This window comes from Phyllostomus hastatus, unplaced genomic scaffold (genome assembly GCF_019186645.2).
Source record: "Phyllostomus hastatus isolate PE091 unplaced genomic scaffold, TTU_PhHast_1.1 phas_scaffold_21, whole genome shotgun sequence".
NCBI lineage: Eukaryota > Metazoa > Chordata > Mammalia > Chiroptera > Phyllostomidae > Phyllostomus > Phyllostomus hastatus.
In genome coordinates this window covers 38621298-38639174 of record NW_025334017.1, presented here as the reverse complement: position 1 = coordinate 38639174, position 17877 = coordinate 38621298, and the positions used below count along the sequence as shown (strand labels likewise).

Here is a 17877-nt window from a genome sequence, read left to right as displayed (position 1 = left end):
AAAAACATCTCCTTCCCCCTCCAAGGCACACACAATCTCCTTGCCTGCTCTGAGCCGCAAAGGAGGCTCGGGGCCCTGGAGTGGAAGATCGGGATGGCTGCCCAGGGAGGGATGTGGATGGACCCAGCTGGAAGGCTAATTCTTGAACAGGGAACTTTCTCTCTGCTCTGCCTGCTCCGTGCCATCTGATTGCCGAATGGCTCAGACTGAGAAGCATCCTCACTGTAAGTCATGAAGGGCAAGAAGCTGCCTGATGCCAGCGGCCCCCCACATCCTTCCACCTGTTCACACAACAATGGTTACTGAAGGTCTGCTGCCTCTGGGCCGCGCGCGGGTGCTGGATGCACCCTGAACAAGACAGACTACGTAGTTCTCACAGAGTTTACATTCTGCAGAGACGGACAGGTTGTTCCAAAAAAAAAAAATGGTGAAAGCAAACAGGGTAATTTCAGATCCTACTAAGCGCCATGAAGAAAGTAACCTTGTAACCCCGGGGAAGACGTGGGCTTAACCCTTCTCTGGGGCCCTCGGGGCCCTCATCTGGCACCCACAGGGCAGTTTGCTCAGGACAGATCAGTGGGGTGGGGGGCGTTCTGGGCCCCTCTCCCTTAACCCTCCCCAAAACCAAAACTCTTGCCCTATTATTTCCCAGAAAGGATTAATAGCCCCAAGGATGCCGAACAGAAGGAAGGGGAGGAGTGGACAGCGGTTCTTCACAAAAGCCTAGCCCCCAGCGCCCTGGGGGAGGATCCGACGATGAGCAGCGCTAGGACATCCCTCATTTGCTCCCTGGCAGCACGTTGCAAGGCTAGGCGCCACGAAGGTCGGCTCTGCTTGCTTAGGGTCCTCAGGGTGGGCTGGGGACCCGTCCCTGCTCTCTCCACTCCCATGCGGCGGGACCACACGCCCTCCTAGTTCCTTTGCCAGCACCTCCCCCACCGCCCCCGGGAAAACAGGCCTGATAGCAGAGCCCGGGCCCGTTTATGCAGTTCGAGGTCAGGGTCGGGTGCAGGATTGTCGGATCTCCGTCCAAGAATGGGGTCTAGGCGGTGAGAGGGGTCAGGAGGCCGTGGCGGCCCGGCTCCCAGACGGCTGCTCTGACTACGGGGTTCGATTATGACAGCTCGGGGGTGGAAGGGGAGCTGACCCCCTCCCAGCCGTGCCCTGCAGTGACCCAGACGCCTCTCTGGCCTCTTTCAATTGCACCTCGCCAGCCGGGGAGTTGTGGGAGGACCAGACGCGACTTCCCAAGCGCTGGGCCTTGCTCTCGGGGCGGGGGCAGCTGAGCCCTGGGGGCGGGGAGGGAGCTCAGAGGGGACAAAAGCGTAGGGGCAGCGGCAGCCCGGGCCTCGCAGAGCGGACTCAAATTTCCACCCGCGCGCGCGCGGGGTTGTGCAACAGCCCAAGGAGCAGGAGCCGCGGGCACCTCGGAAAACAAGCCGAGCCCATAAACAAAGCCACGTGGCCTCGGGGCCCAGGGGGTGGGGTAGGGGCCGGGCTAAGAGCAGGCGGCTCTTCCGGCAACAACGAGCGGCTGCCAGCGGCCCGAGATAAATACTGCGGCCGGGAAAGAGGCGCCGCAGCACTCCGCGAGCCCCGCGCGCCCTGCGACCCTCCCCAGCGCAGCGCCCTCTGCCAGCGCGAGCACTCCGCTCAGCACCCCGAAACCTTCAGCCCTACACGCCGGTTCCCTGCAGCCAGCCCCTTCGCCGGCCTCCGCACCCCGAGCGTCCGCCCAGGGCGGCGCGTCCCCGAGGCCGCTGGGCCGGTCGCGACCCTCAGTCTGTCGCGTCCATAGGTGGTGTCCGCTCGCGGTGCCATGCCGTTCCTCGGGCAGGACTGGAGGTCCCCTGGGCAGAGCTGGGTGAAGACGGCCGACGGCTGGAAGCGCTTCCTGGATGAGAAGAGCGGCGGCTTGGTGAGCGACCTCAGCAGGTGAGCGGATCCGCCACCAACTTCCAGCCCCCGCGACATAGACTCACAATGGTTTCGGGGGCGCGGGGCGGGTGAATCGGGGCCAGGCAAGGTTGCAGTAGGGTGAGGAGGGAGACCGTGGCCCGACCCGGGGGATGGGGGTGAAGTGAGTTGTCTGGTTTCTGCAGAGGTCGCCAGAGCACGGGATTCAGGGAATTTGATTTCTCTTGTTCAAGGTCAGAGTCTCCCAGTGGGCACGACTCCTTACACAACCGCGGGTCCTTCTGAAAACCTGACGACAAATGCGGATATTGTCCACAAACACTCAAACTTAAGCACACAACTTGAGGGGTCCCCTGCCTTAAGGACACTGGAGTCGCGCGGTTTGCCAGTGTGGGGGGCGCGAGCGAGTGGGCCGCGCGCCTTTCACCGCTAGGGTGGCGGGGCTCCAGGCGCCCCGGCGCTGTGGGGACAGTCGGGTGACGGCATTGGATGCGGTTTCCGCCGGCGCGCCGCCAGGCGCTTCCCACGCACAGGCGACCACAGAGTGGGCAGAGATGATGAGTAACCAGGAAGGGGCGGCCAGATGGCCCTGGGGCACCGGCGCTCGCTTGCCGGGCGGACTTTCGAAGCGGTGGTCTGGAGTGGGATTTGCAGAGCGGAGGAGGAGGGAAGGCGGGAGGATGTGAACCCCACAAGTCTGCCTTTGGGAGGGCCGAGCATGTGCACCTGTTTCCTCGCTGACGCTTTGGGTTAGTTTTCTTTGTATCGTGAATGCACCCCTATTTCAATTGTGCTCGTCAACGGCAGAAGGCCCCCGGACTCGGCCGAGCCCCCCCACCCCCCGCCTCCCCCGCCCCGCCCCGGACTCGAGGTCCCGTCTGAGCCCTGCCTGGTGGGAAGTCAGAAAGAGGTCCGCTGAGCCGGGAGCCTGCTTGGTTCATTGCACAGCAGCGCTGAGTTCGGTGGTCTGAAATCCGTCCGTTCTCAGCGGCTGACCTCCAGCCCCCCGGCGTTCGGCCCAGGTGAGGAGAGCAGTACAAGTGGGTCCAGAGGGGGTCTGAGCAGCCTGGTCACCCTTGGGTGCCTTTTCCCTCCCACTTTAGTTAAAACCCCTGCCCCTCACCCCCTTAAATTGACTTCAGTGGAGAGTGTTCTATCAATAACGGCCAGGTTCCCACTTACAGAGACACCCGTGGGCCCTCTTGGCTGACCTCCTGACACTTAAGAAAGTTATGGAGAAAATGTGGTTAATTTGGCAGCGTGACCTCCAGAGCCCCCCATCTGTGTGTGATTGGTAAAGCATCAAACTCTTTGTCTTTCAATAGGGAAACAAAACCCCAAAAACATATTTAATCTTGAAGGCCTGGCCAGAAGAGACAAGAACATTGACCTCCATGCCAAAGACACTTGTAGGCAGATCCTGGGCATTCGGGGGAGCACCACCAAGAAATTTTGTTTGTGGAAAATCAGAAAATTGACTGACATAAAAATAAAAAAGATCACCTGCTGTCACCAGGCCATCTTTGGGGAACTCAAGTTACCAATTATGTTTAAATGTTTCTGTCCTAGTAGAGTAGAGGCTTCCTTCCAAGGTCTTCCTCCTTCCTAAGGAACGATGAGCTAAGATTCTGGTGCTTTATTTCTGTGTAACAGTCCGCATTCTCTCTGGAGAGGTAGGTGCAGCAATGATCTGCTGAGCCGTGTGGCGGTGACTCACCCGCATGTAATTGTAGGTTGCTCCTCAGTGGGAAGCAGACCATCGGGTTCAGCAGGAGAGGATTCGAAATCCAGAGCCTCTGGTTCATGGAAGAATTCCCACTGTACCTGCTCCCGGTATAGCGGTGCCTCGTGGTAGGGCAGACCTGAAGTTGGTTTTAACTTAGCACGAAAGTTTCACCTAGACTGAGATCTGTAGCTTCCCGCCCCCTTTGTCTCCTTCGTGAGTCTCCTTTGCTTCCTCCCATTTCACACCTTCTGAGCTAGAGCTGTCGAATTCACCATCATTATCACAGATGGTGATCAATATAGCGACTGCCTCTGGTTCTTTGATGAGTCAGAGTTTAGGAATCATTTGGCAGCTCCTAGCAAAGCAGCTGGCTGTTTGTTTGTGGAGTCCTGTATGTGTTTTTTTTCCCCAGCAATTGTAAACAATCCCTTCCTTACTTAGCATGAGAAGTCTGCCAACTTCTCAAAAGCAGTTGGCCTTCTGAGACCTGGGTTTGGAGTCTCAAATATCCCCACTGTTTTCAGTCTGGGTGATGTTCCCCAGTGATGTCAGGTTTGGGCTGAGTGCCTGCCTGCTGCACAGGTGAAGCTGAATGCCTCTCCTGTTCAGAGAAAACAAAAGGCAGGCCCTTTCAAAAAGAGGGGGTGGGGGGTGTCAAACAGAGGACTACAGAGCCACTGTGCACTTCTCTGATTCCACACACTATTCTGTGAGCTGCCCCGACAAGAGTCAGGGAGGAAGGGTGCCCTTGGAGTGTTTCGGCCTATGGGCTGGTGTTCAGTGTTGACCGGGGTTTGTCTGCACAGCACTCCTGCTCCGGGCTCTGCTGGCCCTTCTGTCTGCGATCCAATCCGAGGCCCTGGCCTCCTCCAGAGGCTGCATGTTACAAAGCCCCCCGCAGCTAAGTGCCACACAGTGAGATCGTGGAGGATCTCAGATAAGCTTAAGGCAGGACCCTTCTCAACGTGTTGAAACTACGTAAGACTGAGAAGGAATGACAGGTGTTAAATTTGGTGGAACAGAATAAAAATGCAAGGGGAGAGCTCCGAAATGAGGTGGGGTGATCCAAGAATGCTTCAAGGAAGTGGTGGTGGAGGCACCTGAGACAGGCCTCACCAACAGGCCCCACTCCCTGCCACGCCCCGCCCCCAGCTGAGTCATCTCAGCCACAGGAGACTCAGGCCCCTTCCCTTGGCCCCAGTCCTGCCGTTGAAAAGTCTGATGCTGCTTTTCAGTATACCTACGGCTGAACCAGGAAGCAGGAAGTTTACCTGGGTACCCTGGATGAGTAGGGCATAAGAAAATACAAATAATAGGTAAGGTTTTTATGAGTGCTTACTGTGAGCAAAGCACTGGTGCTAAGAGCTTTGTACACTAAGCATTTTTTTTTCAACCAAGCAATCCGGGTACTAGACATGTAAGTTTGACAATTTGGGTATGCAATGGGACAAATTAGCACAGAAATCTCATTGGCCTTAATCTGCAACTGAGCCCTGTGGGGCAGCCACAGCTTTCTTAAATGGCATGTTGTTGCAAATGCAATAAGAAATAGGGTTTTTCCCCCCTTCCCTCCCTTTATCTCTGCTGCCAAAATGGTCCTACTTTCAAATCTTGCCACTTTTTCTAGAGTGGACTTCAAGTATCTTGGAATGTGTGATGATAGTACAGGGCTGGGAGAGGCCTTTTTTCCTCATTCTAGGCCTGTGCTTCTACAAATCGACATTAGTAAGAAGTGACTACAAAATAGCAACTTACTGGCTGTGATTGAATGTCATGAAAAAAGTAATCTCTTTAAATGGTTTTGCTTTTTAAAAATAAATACATTGCAATACATACATACATGTTACAAGTTCCTAGATGGTGGTGGCTTTTCTTGTTGTTGTTTTTTTTTTTTAATGTGATTTGCCATTGGCTTTGCATTTCCCTGAAATGGACATAATGGAACTCTCAAAATAGCCTCTCACTGAATATATTATTGCATAAAAGAAAACATAGAAGCAGGAAACATAAAGAAACCCCATAAGCCTCCCTTCCAGGCCCTGCCTCTGGGGTCCAACACCTAATGACCAAGCGAAAAGTGCAGGGTTTCGCTTTGGTTGAAGCCTCTCTACCTTCTGCAGTGAGGCAACATCATCATTTGTGTGGAATTCTTCTGGAACTGGCCTTGGGGACCAGTCGCTCGGGCTTAGAGCAGGTTATTGTGGTTTCTGGGAGGAAAGCAGGGGCTCCCATGTTTTTGAGGAATGTTTTCAATTGGGAAAGAATAAAGTGAGATATAAATGTTGACAATTTCGAAGGAAGAGTTACAGTCCGTGGCCCAGGCTCTGAAAATGTTCTGCTCCACCTTACATGTGTGATGGAGAGTAAGACGGCTCCATTTGATGGCTCTTTATATGTGGAATTTAGGCTGCAGGGTTCCGTTCGTGGTGCGTGTGTGTGTGTGTGTGTGTGTGTGTGTGTGTGTGTGTTTTCTTTAAAAAGAAGCCTTCCTGAGGTATTTTTGCACACAGAGTGTCCCAGCTGCTTTCTAAAGCTGTTCTTGGCCTTAGAACTTCATGGACCAGTCAAATGACCTTCCATTTTTTTTTCCCCTTCTCCTCAATGTTGATTGAAATTTCTTAAGTTAGCTTTAAGGACTCAGAGTTCTGTCCTGCCCCCCCTACCCTGCCTTTTTCCGCCCCCTCTTCCGCTGACCTTGGAGCAGATAACCGACTGGTTAGTGGTTTCGCACCCCCATCACTATGCAAGTAGCCTAGCACACGCTCGTGTGTGGCACAAAGGCTGGCGCAAAGCAGTCGCCCTTGGCCTGCTGAAACAAGTGAGAGAGGACATGTCTGCAGTAACCTCTCTGAAACCTAAAAATATCCCCGAGTGAAAAAGAGAAGGCTAAAGATACTAGGGAGCTCGGTAAATGGTATGAAGCAGGGCCCTCCGGGGAAGCTTAACAAATGCCTGGCTATCCATCCGGCTTATCCCGATGGGTCTGGAAACGCCACGTAGATTGTTGGTGATGCCACGTGCAGGCCTTTCAGCCAGTCACTTATTGTACGTATTGAAGTGCTGCTCCAGAGACTATTGTAGCAACAGGGGACCGGAACTTGCTTGAGACTCGCTTTTTTTTTGTCATTTACAGAGTGTAATTTACACAGTGTCCACAGATTGGAGAAATACAGGTGTGTCTGATCTTACCCTGTAGGTGTATGTCCAGAAAAGATATAAATCAAATCACATTTTAAATGCAGCAGAGGAACTCAGAGAATTAAAGGATTCTAATATATTGGTGATATAAAATTTTAAAAACCCAATCTATGTGTTACTAGCTAGCATTCTAAAACCTGCTTCGCAAGTACATGCATCCCCCATGGGCGCTGGGAGAGTTGGGAGCCCACTTTCTCATCCCACCTCAGTATTTCCCCTGCATCCCTTCTGTGGGAACTCTGCAGGCCGACTTGGAAATGACATTGTATAGTGGGCTAGAGCTAGTCAGTCCCCCCAGATGATGGCTCAGCCCTCGAGGGAAACATCCACGTGGCCCCGGTGGAGCCTGCGCACCCTCCAGCGACGCGGTGATTGAGCAGCTGTGTCTTCGAAGCCCTTATGAACTTAGGAATCGTGAGCTCAGCTTGTTTCCGTTGGGACCCAAGGTCTTCACCTCACAGCGTGATACCTAGTCCTTTACGTGAAAGACTAAACAACCAGCTCAGTTTATGAAACATCTGCTAAGAGTGGAGTTTACAAGTCGGATTTTTGTAAATGGGATCATGTTTTAAAGGCTTGGTAGAAGCATGCTAGTTAAAAGCAGGTTGGGTATACTTTCAATAGGAGACTTGTATGGTAGGTGAATTATATCTTTTTAAAAAGCAGCTTGGGGTGGGTGCTTTTGCAGAATGAGGGCATTGTGTGTTTCAGGGATACCAGCAAGGCGCCCTCTCCCACTCCCTCCATTCATCCTTTTTGCTTAAAGTGATATTGCAGCACCCTGCGTGGCCTTTAGTGAAAGAGTCCAGTGCTGTGTGTCCAATACAAGGGCAGGCACTGTTGAGGATTCAAAAGCAGCAGACGCCCCCATCCCTGCCTTCCACAGAGATGTGACAATATCTGGTCCTCAGAGAGGGACATCTGTGCCCGGATAAACTTCTTGTGAGGGATTTATATCGTTGGGTTTGAGAAGCATGTGTGTTCGCGTTTCATAACACAGGGAGTTATTTGGGGAAACAGCTCCTGGTCAAGTTCGGCTGTGACAGCACATCCCCTCTCGTCTTGCTTTTCCTAGTTACCGCAACAAGGAAGTATACAACAAGGAGAATCTCTTCAACAGTCTGAACTATGACGTTGCAGCCAAGAAGAGAAAGAAGGACATGCTGAACAGCAAAACCAAAACACAGTGTAAGCCCTTTGTTTTGAACTTAAGAAGAAAACTGTCTGAAGGTTGTTATGATTGGTTCTTTGCAGGGAAAAATAATCACACCTCGCATGTTAGATATCTGCTTCAGTGTTTACTGTGCCACTGACAGAGGATACTGGGATCTTTGCACTCAGAAACCTGGCTGTGCATTTTATGAACACAAGACAAACGTGTTCTTTATAGTCTTGTTTATAAGTCAGTTGCTGGTTGGGGTATGTTTTTCCTGCTTGTCACTTACACTTGGCATGCATAGTTAATTTAGCTATTTATACAGTGATATGGTCAGCTGAATCCATTCCAACGTGTACTTTTATTTTGAACTGTTTTTGAGGCTTTGAAAATAGATTTCTCCCTCTTTCCTTGTATAAATACCGGTAACATTTCTAGATGCTCTATGTGAGTATTAACAGAGAGCCTAAAGTTCCATTAATAAGCGGAAATGACAGATCGCTAGTTTAACCCATCTGACGGCATGGGTCCCTCATGTTATCTGTTTTATTTCCACTTTTTATGGTGGCCTTGTATAAGTTGTAGGCTTGGCATATAAAACCAAGTTGTACTCAGGCATTAGGGCATTTTTTCAGTTTGGAGCTATCAGACAGTGAATCTGAGTATCAGAGATTTGGAGTGCTTCAGACAGAGTGGACTGTAACTCCAACATTTATACGCTGCAGAAATAGGCATTTGCATCCTCCAAGATTGTCAGTAGAGTTTGGGTTTTTTTGTTGCTGTTGTTGAAACTTTGTACAATTTGGAATAAATGAAGAAGGAACAAGCTTAAAATCTGGGGCATGTTAAAGCTGAGTCTTTTTTCTTTTTGTCTCTGTAGATTTTCACCAGGAAAAATGGATCTATGTCCACAAAGGAAGCACCAAGGAGGTGAGCACCATCTGTCCATCAAAGAGCGTGCTTGGCTTCATGCCTTCCCGCCCAAGTGGGCGGGGGCGGTGGGGGGGGGGCGGGGGCGGGGGACTGGGCAACCGTGTTCTTTCACATCGTGACTGCCTTCTTGGGTGGTGGTGATGAGCAGCCCACCCACTAGCCAACCATCAGAGTTTGGGGCTCCAGAGACAGAGAGAGGCAAAAGTCACTAGGTAGACCCCCCCCAGCCACAGTCATTCAGGAAGGTCATGTACGTAAAAATGTTTATAAAGATGCCCACCTCAAATATATTATTATAAAGCCCAGCCTTTGCCTCAGGACCATGCCTCTCCTTTTTGTTCTGAGGTCTCTTTAGACTTCAACCCGGCCAAGGCTTAGCCCTGGGAAAGCTGGCCGCTCAGGGTGTTAGAGGCCGTAGCGCCAGTTCAGAGCGAGACGCCGAGCTGGGTGCAGAAGAGAACAAAACGCCGGAATAGCTGCATTTGTGTGGCACTTTATAAAACCCTTTTGTGTATATTTTCTCTCTGTACTGACATTTATTTGCTCAATTGGGGTACAAAGCAGTAGAACGGAAGGATGGAATTTCTATCACTGTCGGGGGCCTGGGAGAACATCCAGTTCCCTCTGTGATTTGTGGGGGTCCCTGATGCACCTGAGCCCACCCACGTCTCAGAGCCAAGCTGGGACTATGAGTCAGGGCTCTCTACTCTCAGTTCCTTGTGGGTCCGTAGGTCAAAGATCAAAACTTCTTTCGCTGCTTCCTGAAGCCTTAAAAATGCTTCCGATGGTCACAGTGAGGAAAGCAGTAAAGATGCGAGGCAAGGTGGCCGGCAGGCCCGGCAGGTAGGTCCGGTTCTCCTCCCGGGAGTACGCTCCAGTGCCCGGCCACCGTCGTCTCACTCATCACGTATCCCAGCCTTCCCTTGCTGAGCAACTACTTACGAATTTCCCCCACTGCTGCGTGCAGAGAGCAAGGGCCCACATGGCAGAAGTCACCCATGAGTCACTGGCTGAAGCAGCTGCCAGCTCCACTACCCCAACATCTAGGGCTCTCAGGGGGTTCCCAGAAAAAAACGTGTCATGGCAGAAGAAAGGAGCAGGTGGTCGTGGCTGCCTGAGACAGGCATCGGGCTTGTTCAGTGCAGTCCAGGCGTATTGTTCCGGAGTAACCTCTGCACCCCCTCTTCTCACGTTCAGCGCCATGGTTACTGCACCCTGGGAGAAGCGTTCAACAGGCTGGACTTCTCAACAGCCATTCTGGATTCCAGAAGATTTAACTATGTCGTACGGGTAAGTCTCAAGAACCCAAAGGCTCACCCAGCCTCTCGTGTTCAGTTGTCTTTTCGGGTTGTCTAGTAGTTTCCCCCAGAGAAGTAACTTTGTAGGACCCTGGGAACTTTGAGGAAAGCCGAAAATGGACTCCTCAACTTCCCCTCCCCAAACACACTTACGTGGATCCTTAGGGTGTTGGTTAGAGCAGCATCACAATATGCCAATGTTGTGGGTTTGATCCCCGGTCGGGGCACATGCAAGTATCAGCCAATAAATGCATGGAGGGGGAGAGCAACAGTTGATCTCTCTCTCCCCCTCTCTCCCTCTTTCCCTCTCTCTCTCTCTAAAATCAAAAAACTAAAATGAAAAAAAAAAGATTTAGAAAGATGTCTCTGAGATTGGCCCCAGCAGACGGGGACTGCCAGTGTACCTCCAGTGAGCCGCTCCCAGCAGCCGTGGATAAATGGGAGTGTATTGCAGCCAGCAACGGGCTCTGGCAATGACATTAGCAAGAGAGAATGCAGCAGTAAACAAGCCATAAAGCACCTTGGCTTGTTTTTAAAAACTCTGCACCTCTGATGATTCTCACTGTCCAATTCCTTGTCCTGCTGCGGCTGACTCGAGGGGACCCCAGTGCATTCTGGGTTTAGACCACAACACTGGATGAGTTCAAAGCACCTCAGTGCTTCTTTCCCATGACTCCCTTCCACCTCCACCCCGTGTGATAACAATATTCAGTCCTGTGTTTACCTGAAGCTTGAAACTACCTGTTTGGGCCAGTTGCCTCCCCTGTGCTTTTAATGAGCTTTAGCAAAATATCAGTAATGAAGATGGTAAAGCAAATAAGTGTAACCATGACTTTCAAGTCAGGGAGTCTTCTTAATTGGTTTATTAGTGTTTCCCCCCCTAAGAAACTTGGTGCGTTTTTGTCAGTGGTTCAACCTGGGAGGTAGCAGCTGTTTGGGTTTTAGGCTCAGAGGTAGGAGGGAATTTTCCCCGTGTGTGGGTGTTGGTTGGTTTGGTTTTTATTTTCGCCTTGCTGGGTTGCTGTGCTTCTCCGTGCCATGCCACTGAGTCAGATGATTGCAAAGGATTGGCCAGAGCGATGACATTCAGGCCCCCTTGAGGCCTGGATCATTCACCTGTCATATGGGCAGATGCAGGGCTGCCATCCCAACTGACCCGAATAACACCCAGGCCCCCTCGTAGGTTAGAAGCTCTTAGCTGAGCCTGTGACCGCGTGAGCAGATCTGTCCACCCTTCAGCTGAACCCTGTTCCAGTCCAAAAGAGTTGCAAATAGGAGACCGTCTTGATGAAATGTTCATGTCATTCAGTGTGACTCTGCCACCTCAGGGAGGTCACTGCAGCCCACACCCCAGTCCAGGCTGGTTGGAGACAGGCCCAGGAAGATCTGGAAACTGTTGCTAAGAATATGAATAGTTTCCATCCTCTAGGTGTGAGAGCCAGACACCCAGATCTGGCGTCTTGATTACAAACTGGTCAGCAACAGGGACAGTTTTAGATGGTTCTCCTTCCCACCTGTTATTCCTTTCACGAGAAATAACATTAAAGAAAGGAACAAGGATCGTGACAGCAAAACTCTGTTTCATGCAATCATGGTGCATTCTCCTCCTCTACCCTTTCAATAACCCTACAGAGTGTAGGTTCTTTTACTGTCTCTGTTTAAAGCAATGCAGGTGTACAGCAAGACACAATGTCTTGTCCAAGGTCACGCGGCTACATGAGTACAAAATAAGGATCTGAACCACGGACAGTCATAGAGTCCATACTCTTAACTGCGACAATCAGTTCTGTGCAAGCCGGGGACTGACAGTGAAAAGTGTCCTGGGGTCAGGTCCCCAGCTCCACTGCCTTCACTGGCTCAGCCTCCCTAAGACTCAGTGTCCCCCTCTGTAAGAGGGGCTTAGAATAATCTCAACCCCACGGGGTGGCCGTGAAACTCAGTCGCATATTCCATGTGCAAATACTCCGCAGACAGACCCGTGGCTATTGTGCAAAGTCAGCTACTGATATTTATTATCACCCCCTTACCAAAATTATCACTGAGTCCCCCTAAAGTACCTTTTAGTTTAGCTGATAAAAATGTTTTTCTACTTAAAAAAATAATGACTAACTGGGAAATCTCGCAGTTGATTAGGAGTCGGCCCAGGGAACTTGTGGCTGATAGTATCTAATTGCAAACTGCATCGTGAACGCTTTTACTTGATTTTTAAGTCAGAGCGACTGCTGTGTGCTTTCAGATTTGTTCAGTTCAGAAGTAGTGGAAAAATAGTTCTGTTTTGGAAAGAACAATCTTTCCCCCCCCTTCACTGTGAGAGCCCTCTGTAATTTGAGAAATAATATGTTATTTTTATGAAGAGCTTAAAACATTTTAATGACAACCACCACATTTTGAGGCTTTTCTTCTAAGGAACTCAATACACTTCTCATATATTCTTCTTATCCTTAAACCAACTTTGCAAAGTCGCTTGCCAGTACGCTCTCCACATCTTACTACTTTGACCTAATGGTTTCTTAATGCTATGATGGTTCCTTAGTTCCAGGAAGAAACTGGACCAGCTTTTGAAGGCCTTTAAAAAAATTTTTTTTAATCTCTTTAAAGGCAAAGTACATTTTTAAAAAATGTGTTGCATTCCTGCAGGCTGTCATCCCCAGAAAAAATAGACATTCGGAGGGAATGAAAGAAATGGCCGGCACAGCTATGTCAAAACATTATCATTGTTATCAGTAAGCACAAAACTTTGTGGAATTTGGGGGATCACAGATCCTGAATATAAACTGCAGGGGGTTTGTGTGGCATTTGTACCTGAGCTATCCTCAGGCTACAGTCATTGCCACTGCCCCCTCCTCACACACCCCCAGTGGCTTAAATACGATTTTAACTGTGGGTTTTAATGATGATTTAAAATCTTTAGAGGCCACAACTTACTCATGTATGAACAGTCATTTTAAAAAATGTGTTTACACCATGCCTCAAGACCAACACATTTTGGAAACTCCCCTGGGGGTGGGGGGCGGGGGCTGGGCTGGTAGCGGTTCCACAGGAGAGAAGGACTGACTAATGCACCCAGGGCACAGGGGGGCCAGCAGGGAGCGTGAGTCTCCAGTGCACGGGGAGGGTTCACTCCGTGGAGCGATCCTGCTGTGGCCCAGCAGTTCCCGGCCCCAGCTGCCTATCAGAATGGCCCACGAGGCTGGTCCACAGAAGCCCACCTCTACGGTGACTGATTTAATTCGCTGAAGTGGTGCCCGGGCATGGCTACTGAAACATATCTACCAGGTGACCCCAGGGTGTTTTCAAATCTGCAAACCAGCTCGGAAACACTTGGGGGACCAGATGTCCATTTTGCACACTGTTTTTAAACAAGACACCAAGGCCCGCAGGAGAGGGCTTTAGTGCTTTCTAAAGCCAAGACGGCCTTTGACCGGGTCCTCCCAGCTCTCTGTATGGAATGAGAAAGTCGCCCCATAGATAGTAACTACAGATGCCATGTTCAGACCAGGAAAGTCCTGGAGAACCTTAAGTACTGGTTTCCTGACTGGGATGAACAGACACCCCACCCCCTCCCTGCCCCATAGCTAGCAGATCAAGAAGGACAAACAAAAGCTTGCAAACCTACGCCCTCGTCCCTCTGTAGCAAAGAACTCCACAACCTAAACCAATGTACTTTTTTTACCTTTTTTCTGCATTACCACCCTAAGTCCATTTGAATGTTTCCAGCAAGTTTTGCATTCCTGCCACCCCTAAAAGTCTTTTCCAAAAACATGTTTTAGTTTAAGTTGACGGGCGGTTTGGCAAACAAAGGCTGAAATATGGCACTATGACTCAAGTGCAAACCCAATGCCTTCAATTAAGGGTGTGCTGTTGCCAAGGCCCTGGTGGGTCATGATGTGCGTGAGTGGCCTGGCCCCTCGGCCACAGTGACCTTGCATTAATTTGGTGCTGCACACACTTGGTGGCCTTCCTTTGATGGATGGCGGCCTCTGCCACTGGAGTCATAAAACTGATGGTATCTTTTTCCGTTGGGACTGAGAAGCTGGGATGAAGGGAGCGTGGCCAACCACCTCAATGGCAATAAAGTCAAAATAGCAGAACCACGAGCCCATCTGAAAATGGCCCGCAGAAATGGTGGGGAATGGCGGGAACCCACTGCAGGGCCCTAACAGGGAGGGCGCGGGGCAGGTCTGCCACTGAATGCTCATTAGGCCGCTAGCGATTTTACAGGACAAAAGTGTGCACCTCTCGGAATTCCTAGCCTTCTCAGTCGTAACAAGCCTCTCGGATGAGCAGATCCTGCAATGCCTGGGTGCCCACCGAAGTGGGGAAGCTCACAGGCATGAGGATATGACCACAGCAGGAAGGGAGCACATGCAGAAGTGGGCGCTTCCTGAAGAAGTGAGGGGTTGCCCACACAACCACAGAAGTAATGGAGTCATTGCAGAAGTAGCAGGGTTCCCACAGACACGGGGAGAAACGGGGGGAGGCCAAGAGACCAGGGGGAGGCCAAGAGACCGGAGAGTGGTTTTTGACCACGGACTCCAAACAGTAAAGAACTAATTAAAACATGTGCTGTCCGTGTATGTGTAGTCATGCATTTGTTTGTAAACCACACTCCTTTAAAAGGTGCTGGTCATGGTGTCTACCCCACTGTGTTGCTATGAGAATTAAACTGAATATAAGCACATAAAATGCTCTCAGACAGTGCTGGGCACATGGTAGGCACTCAGCGAGTATCAGTTGTCCCTGTTAATATTATCTTTAGGGTCTTATTTAGGAAACACTCAAAAATGAAAATTAAAGATGATATAAAATATAGAAATTGATCTTTTTTATGATTTTCTTTCCCATCTCACTTTGGAGACCTCTGGATCCAAGGTGTGCCCATTTGGTATAACATTTTTCTTGAGGACTCAGAATCTAACCACAGGCTCAGAAATATATTTTATGCTAAAAGTCTACCTAGGTTTCTAGGTGAAGTCAGGTGCTCAGTACAGGAGGATATGCTACACTGGACAGGTGAGCGGAGTGTTAAGTGCCAGCTCAGCGGACTTTTTCCCGTTCAAGGAGGAAGGTCCCTAAGAGCACTCGACACTGTGCTCCGAGTTGCTGTGGTTGAGGGTAAGACAGAGGTTTACGTTTCTGTGACCTAGGATCCAGAGGCCCCTGGAATCCACTAAAGGACAAGCTCTCCAATGGCAAGGAGTTGGCAGCATCCCCCTGCTAGGTCTGCGGACATAGCAAATTGCGTGGGGCAAATGCTTTTGCCTCCCTAACTGCTACCTCCGCGTTGACCCCTACCATACACCAAGCATTGCCATAGCCACTTGGGAGTCATGGGAGACCTGGCCGCTGCTCGGCAGGAGCTTCTGGGCTACTTCGGGGGAACAGGTACAACTACTGAAGTGGCACGTTGAGCTTGGTCCTGTTTAGAGGATGGAGAAATGGGCACTGGAGGCCGCATCTTGGAAGAGGTCGAACCTGAGTGTCGCCTTCCTTGAGGGATGGCTAGGATTGGGCTAGCTGGAGAGGAAGGTGAAGGGCTTTGCAGGGACCAGTGCCCTGAAGAGACACCTGAGGTGTGAAAGGACAGCGGTGGAAGGGAGTGGCGGTGGGCCAGGGGCTCAGGGCTGCCCACAGGATCATAGAGTAGAGGTGCGGAGTGCAGGAGTGGACGAGGAAACCAGTTTAAACAGGATTGTTGAGCCGAACAGAGCTGCTCAGGCTGACGCAACAGAGAGAAGAGGGCACCATTGCAAGTTCAAAAGTATCTGGGATGGATGGAAGACAGAGGCAAGTTTCTCTCGGCTGAGGATACAATTAATTCATGTAAACTTGGCCCTCCTTCTTAGGATCTTAACGCCCTCAGTCAGAGAGATGTTTCACTTGCAAATAATATTTACCCAATCTTGACATGCCCGGAGATTATTAATGTAACTGAAATTTTCCCTCTTCCAACCTGTCAGTGTTCAAGCTCAAAGTCAGGCCAAAACTCTCCAGGTTTTTAATTTGTTTTAAATTTTATTTATCCATTGAATAAATAAGGGTCTTGTAAGTACAGAGCACACGGTGTGGGCAGAGGCACTGCCTGATGTAACCAAGGGTTTATTGCAAGAGATACAATCTTCCTGTGGGCACCTGGCTTGGGTACTGGGCATGTGAGAAATGGCAAAGGCTTTCTGGAAGCTTCTTTGCTATATTTGATAATCCTGTGGCATGTTTTCCAGTCAGACATAGAATCAAACTGCATGGCCACCATCAACTTGCCACTCTGCATGAATTCAGCCCTGTCATAGGCGATGGCGGGATTTGGGGGTAAATTACGGTATGTTCTTAATATTCTGTGCAAAATAGAGTTAGTCAGGTAATAGCCTGGTGGTCAACCTTAGTGCAGTTTTATTTCAAACTAACAGGTAGAATGGCTACTTTTATTTTATTTTATTTTTTTGATGCCTCTAAAGCCCCAAGTATTTAGTAGCCCTCTAGATCTGATCTGCTTGCCCTCCTGGAAATTATTTGTGATATGTTTGCATTGTGAGTAATTTACTCCTGGGGCATCAGTATGGGACCAGACCCCGTAAGGATACCAGCTTGACCATTCATATCATCCACCCTTGACCTTGATTGTGTCTTTTGACCACCACAAGGAGCCTCCTCCTCTATAGCAGGAGGAATTTGGGTATATTGTTTCCCAGGCCCCTTCCACCTATAACACTCCTTGATTCTAATCTAATGCATTATCAAAGAAATATTGGTTGAGTGCCTACCATGTTCCAGGTTGAGGCAGAGGGATAAAAAAACAATCCCTTCTATCTTGAGGTTCATATCCCAATTAAACAATCAGCAAGTGATCAACAAGATCATTTCAGACGTGTGTAAATGAAACAATGAAAAACAATGAAACCATAGTCAGACAAAGGGGGCTGCTGGGAGGTTTCCATCCAGGATGGTGGCGGAAGGTCTCTCTGAGCAGGCGACACTGGAGCTGAGACCCGAGGGGTGGGGTGGAGCCAGCGTGTGATGACAGGACAAGGGCAAAGGCTGGGGGGTGGGAGTGAGCTGAGCCTGCTTGGGGTCCCAACAACAGTCTGTGACTATGTAAAATGAGGCCGGAGAAGGAGCTAGAACTAGACCCAGGAGGACCTTGCCTTCGTGCTGAGGAGATTGGACTTTTTTCTAAGTGCAAAGGGAAGTCATCTGAGGGTGTCAAGCAGAGAAGTGACTCGAGCTGATTTATTTGCTAAAGATAAGCTGAAGGGAAGGAAAGATAGGAAACTGGCTTTTTCTGTGGGTGTCGTGAGCTCAGAGGGGAGTCTCTCTTCTGCCCATTCACCTTCAAACTGTGGTCGACATCCGCTCTGAGATTCACTCGACAGTGTTGCTTGATGCTAGAGTTTTCTCCTACTCAGTGTGTCCAAAACGAGCATGAGCCAAAGCGGAGGGGCAGGATGTGGTTTTGGTATGCGGTGACCACCATCCCTTCCTGGTGGCCCAGAACCGCTGCTGTTACTGCACAGCTAGTCACTGCAAATCACGCTGCACAGCCCGGCTGCCCACATGGTGATGACACCACGGGCTTCGCCCTCCCTAAACGCAGGCACAGATTACTGGCACCTCGGGTAAAAATTTACCCAGCAGAAAACGAGCAGCCACTT

At 50.2% G+C, this 17877-nt stretch overlaps 1 protein-coding gene across 2 annotated transcripts in view; it reads left to right on the top strand.

Annotated features, from left to right (window-relative positions):
• Window positions 1–1512: 1512 nt before the first annotated feature.
• Window positions 1513–17877, top strand: part of FBXO32 (F-box protein 32) — a 33060-nt gene continuing 16695 nt past the window's right edge. Inside the window, exons 1-4 of one of the 2 annotated variants that reach the window (XM_045861018.1) lie at window positions 1513–1935; window positions 7917–8029; window positions 8878–8927; window positions 10128–10220. In XM_045861018.1, coding sequence (XP_045716974.1) covers window positions 1820–1935; window positions 7917–8029; window positions 8878–8927; window positions 10128–10220 — 372 coding nt within the window. In that variant the 5' untranslated portion in view covers window positions 1513–1819. The remainder of the gene's footprint in view (window positions 1936–7916; window positions 8030–8877; window positions 8928–10127; window positions 10221–17877) is intronic. The other variant, XM_045861017.1, reaches the window with a different exon arrangement.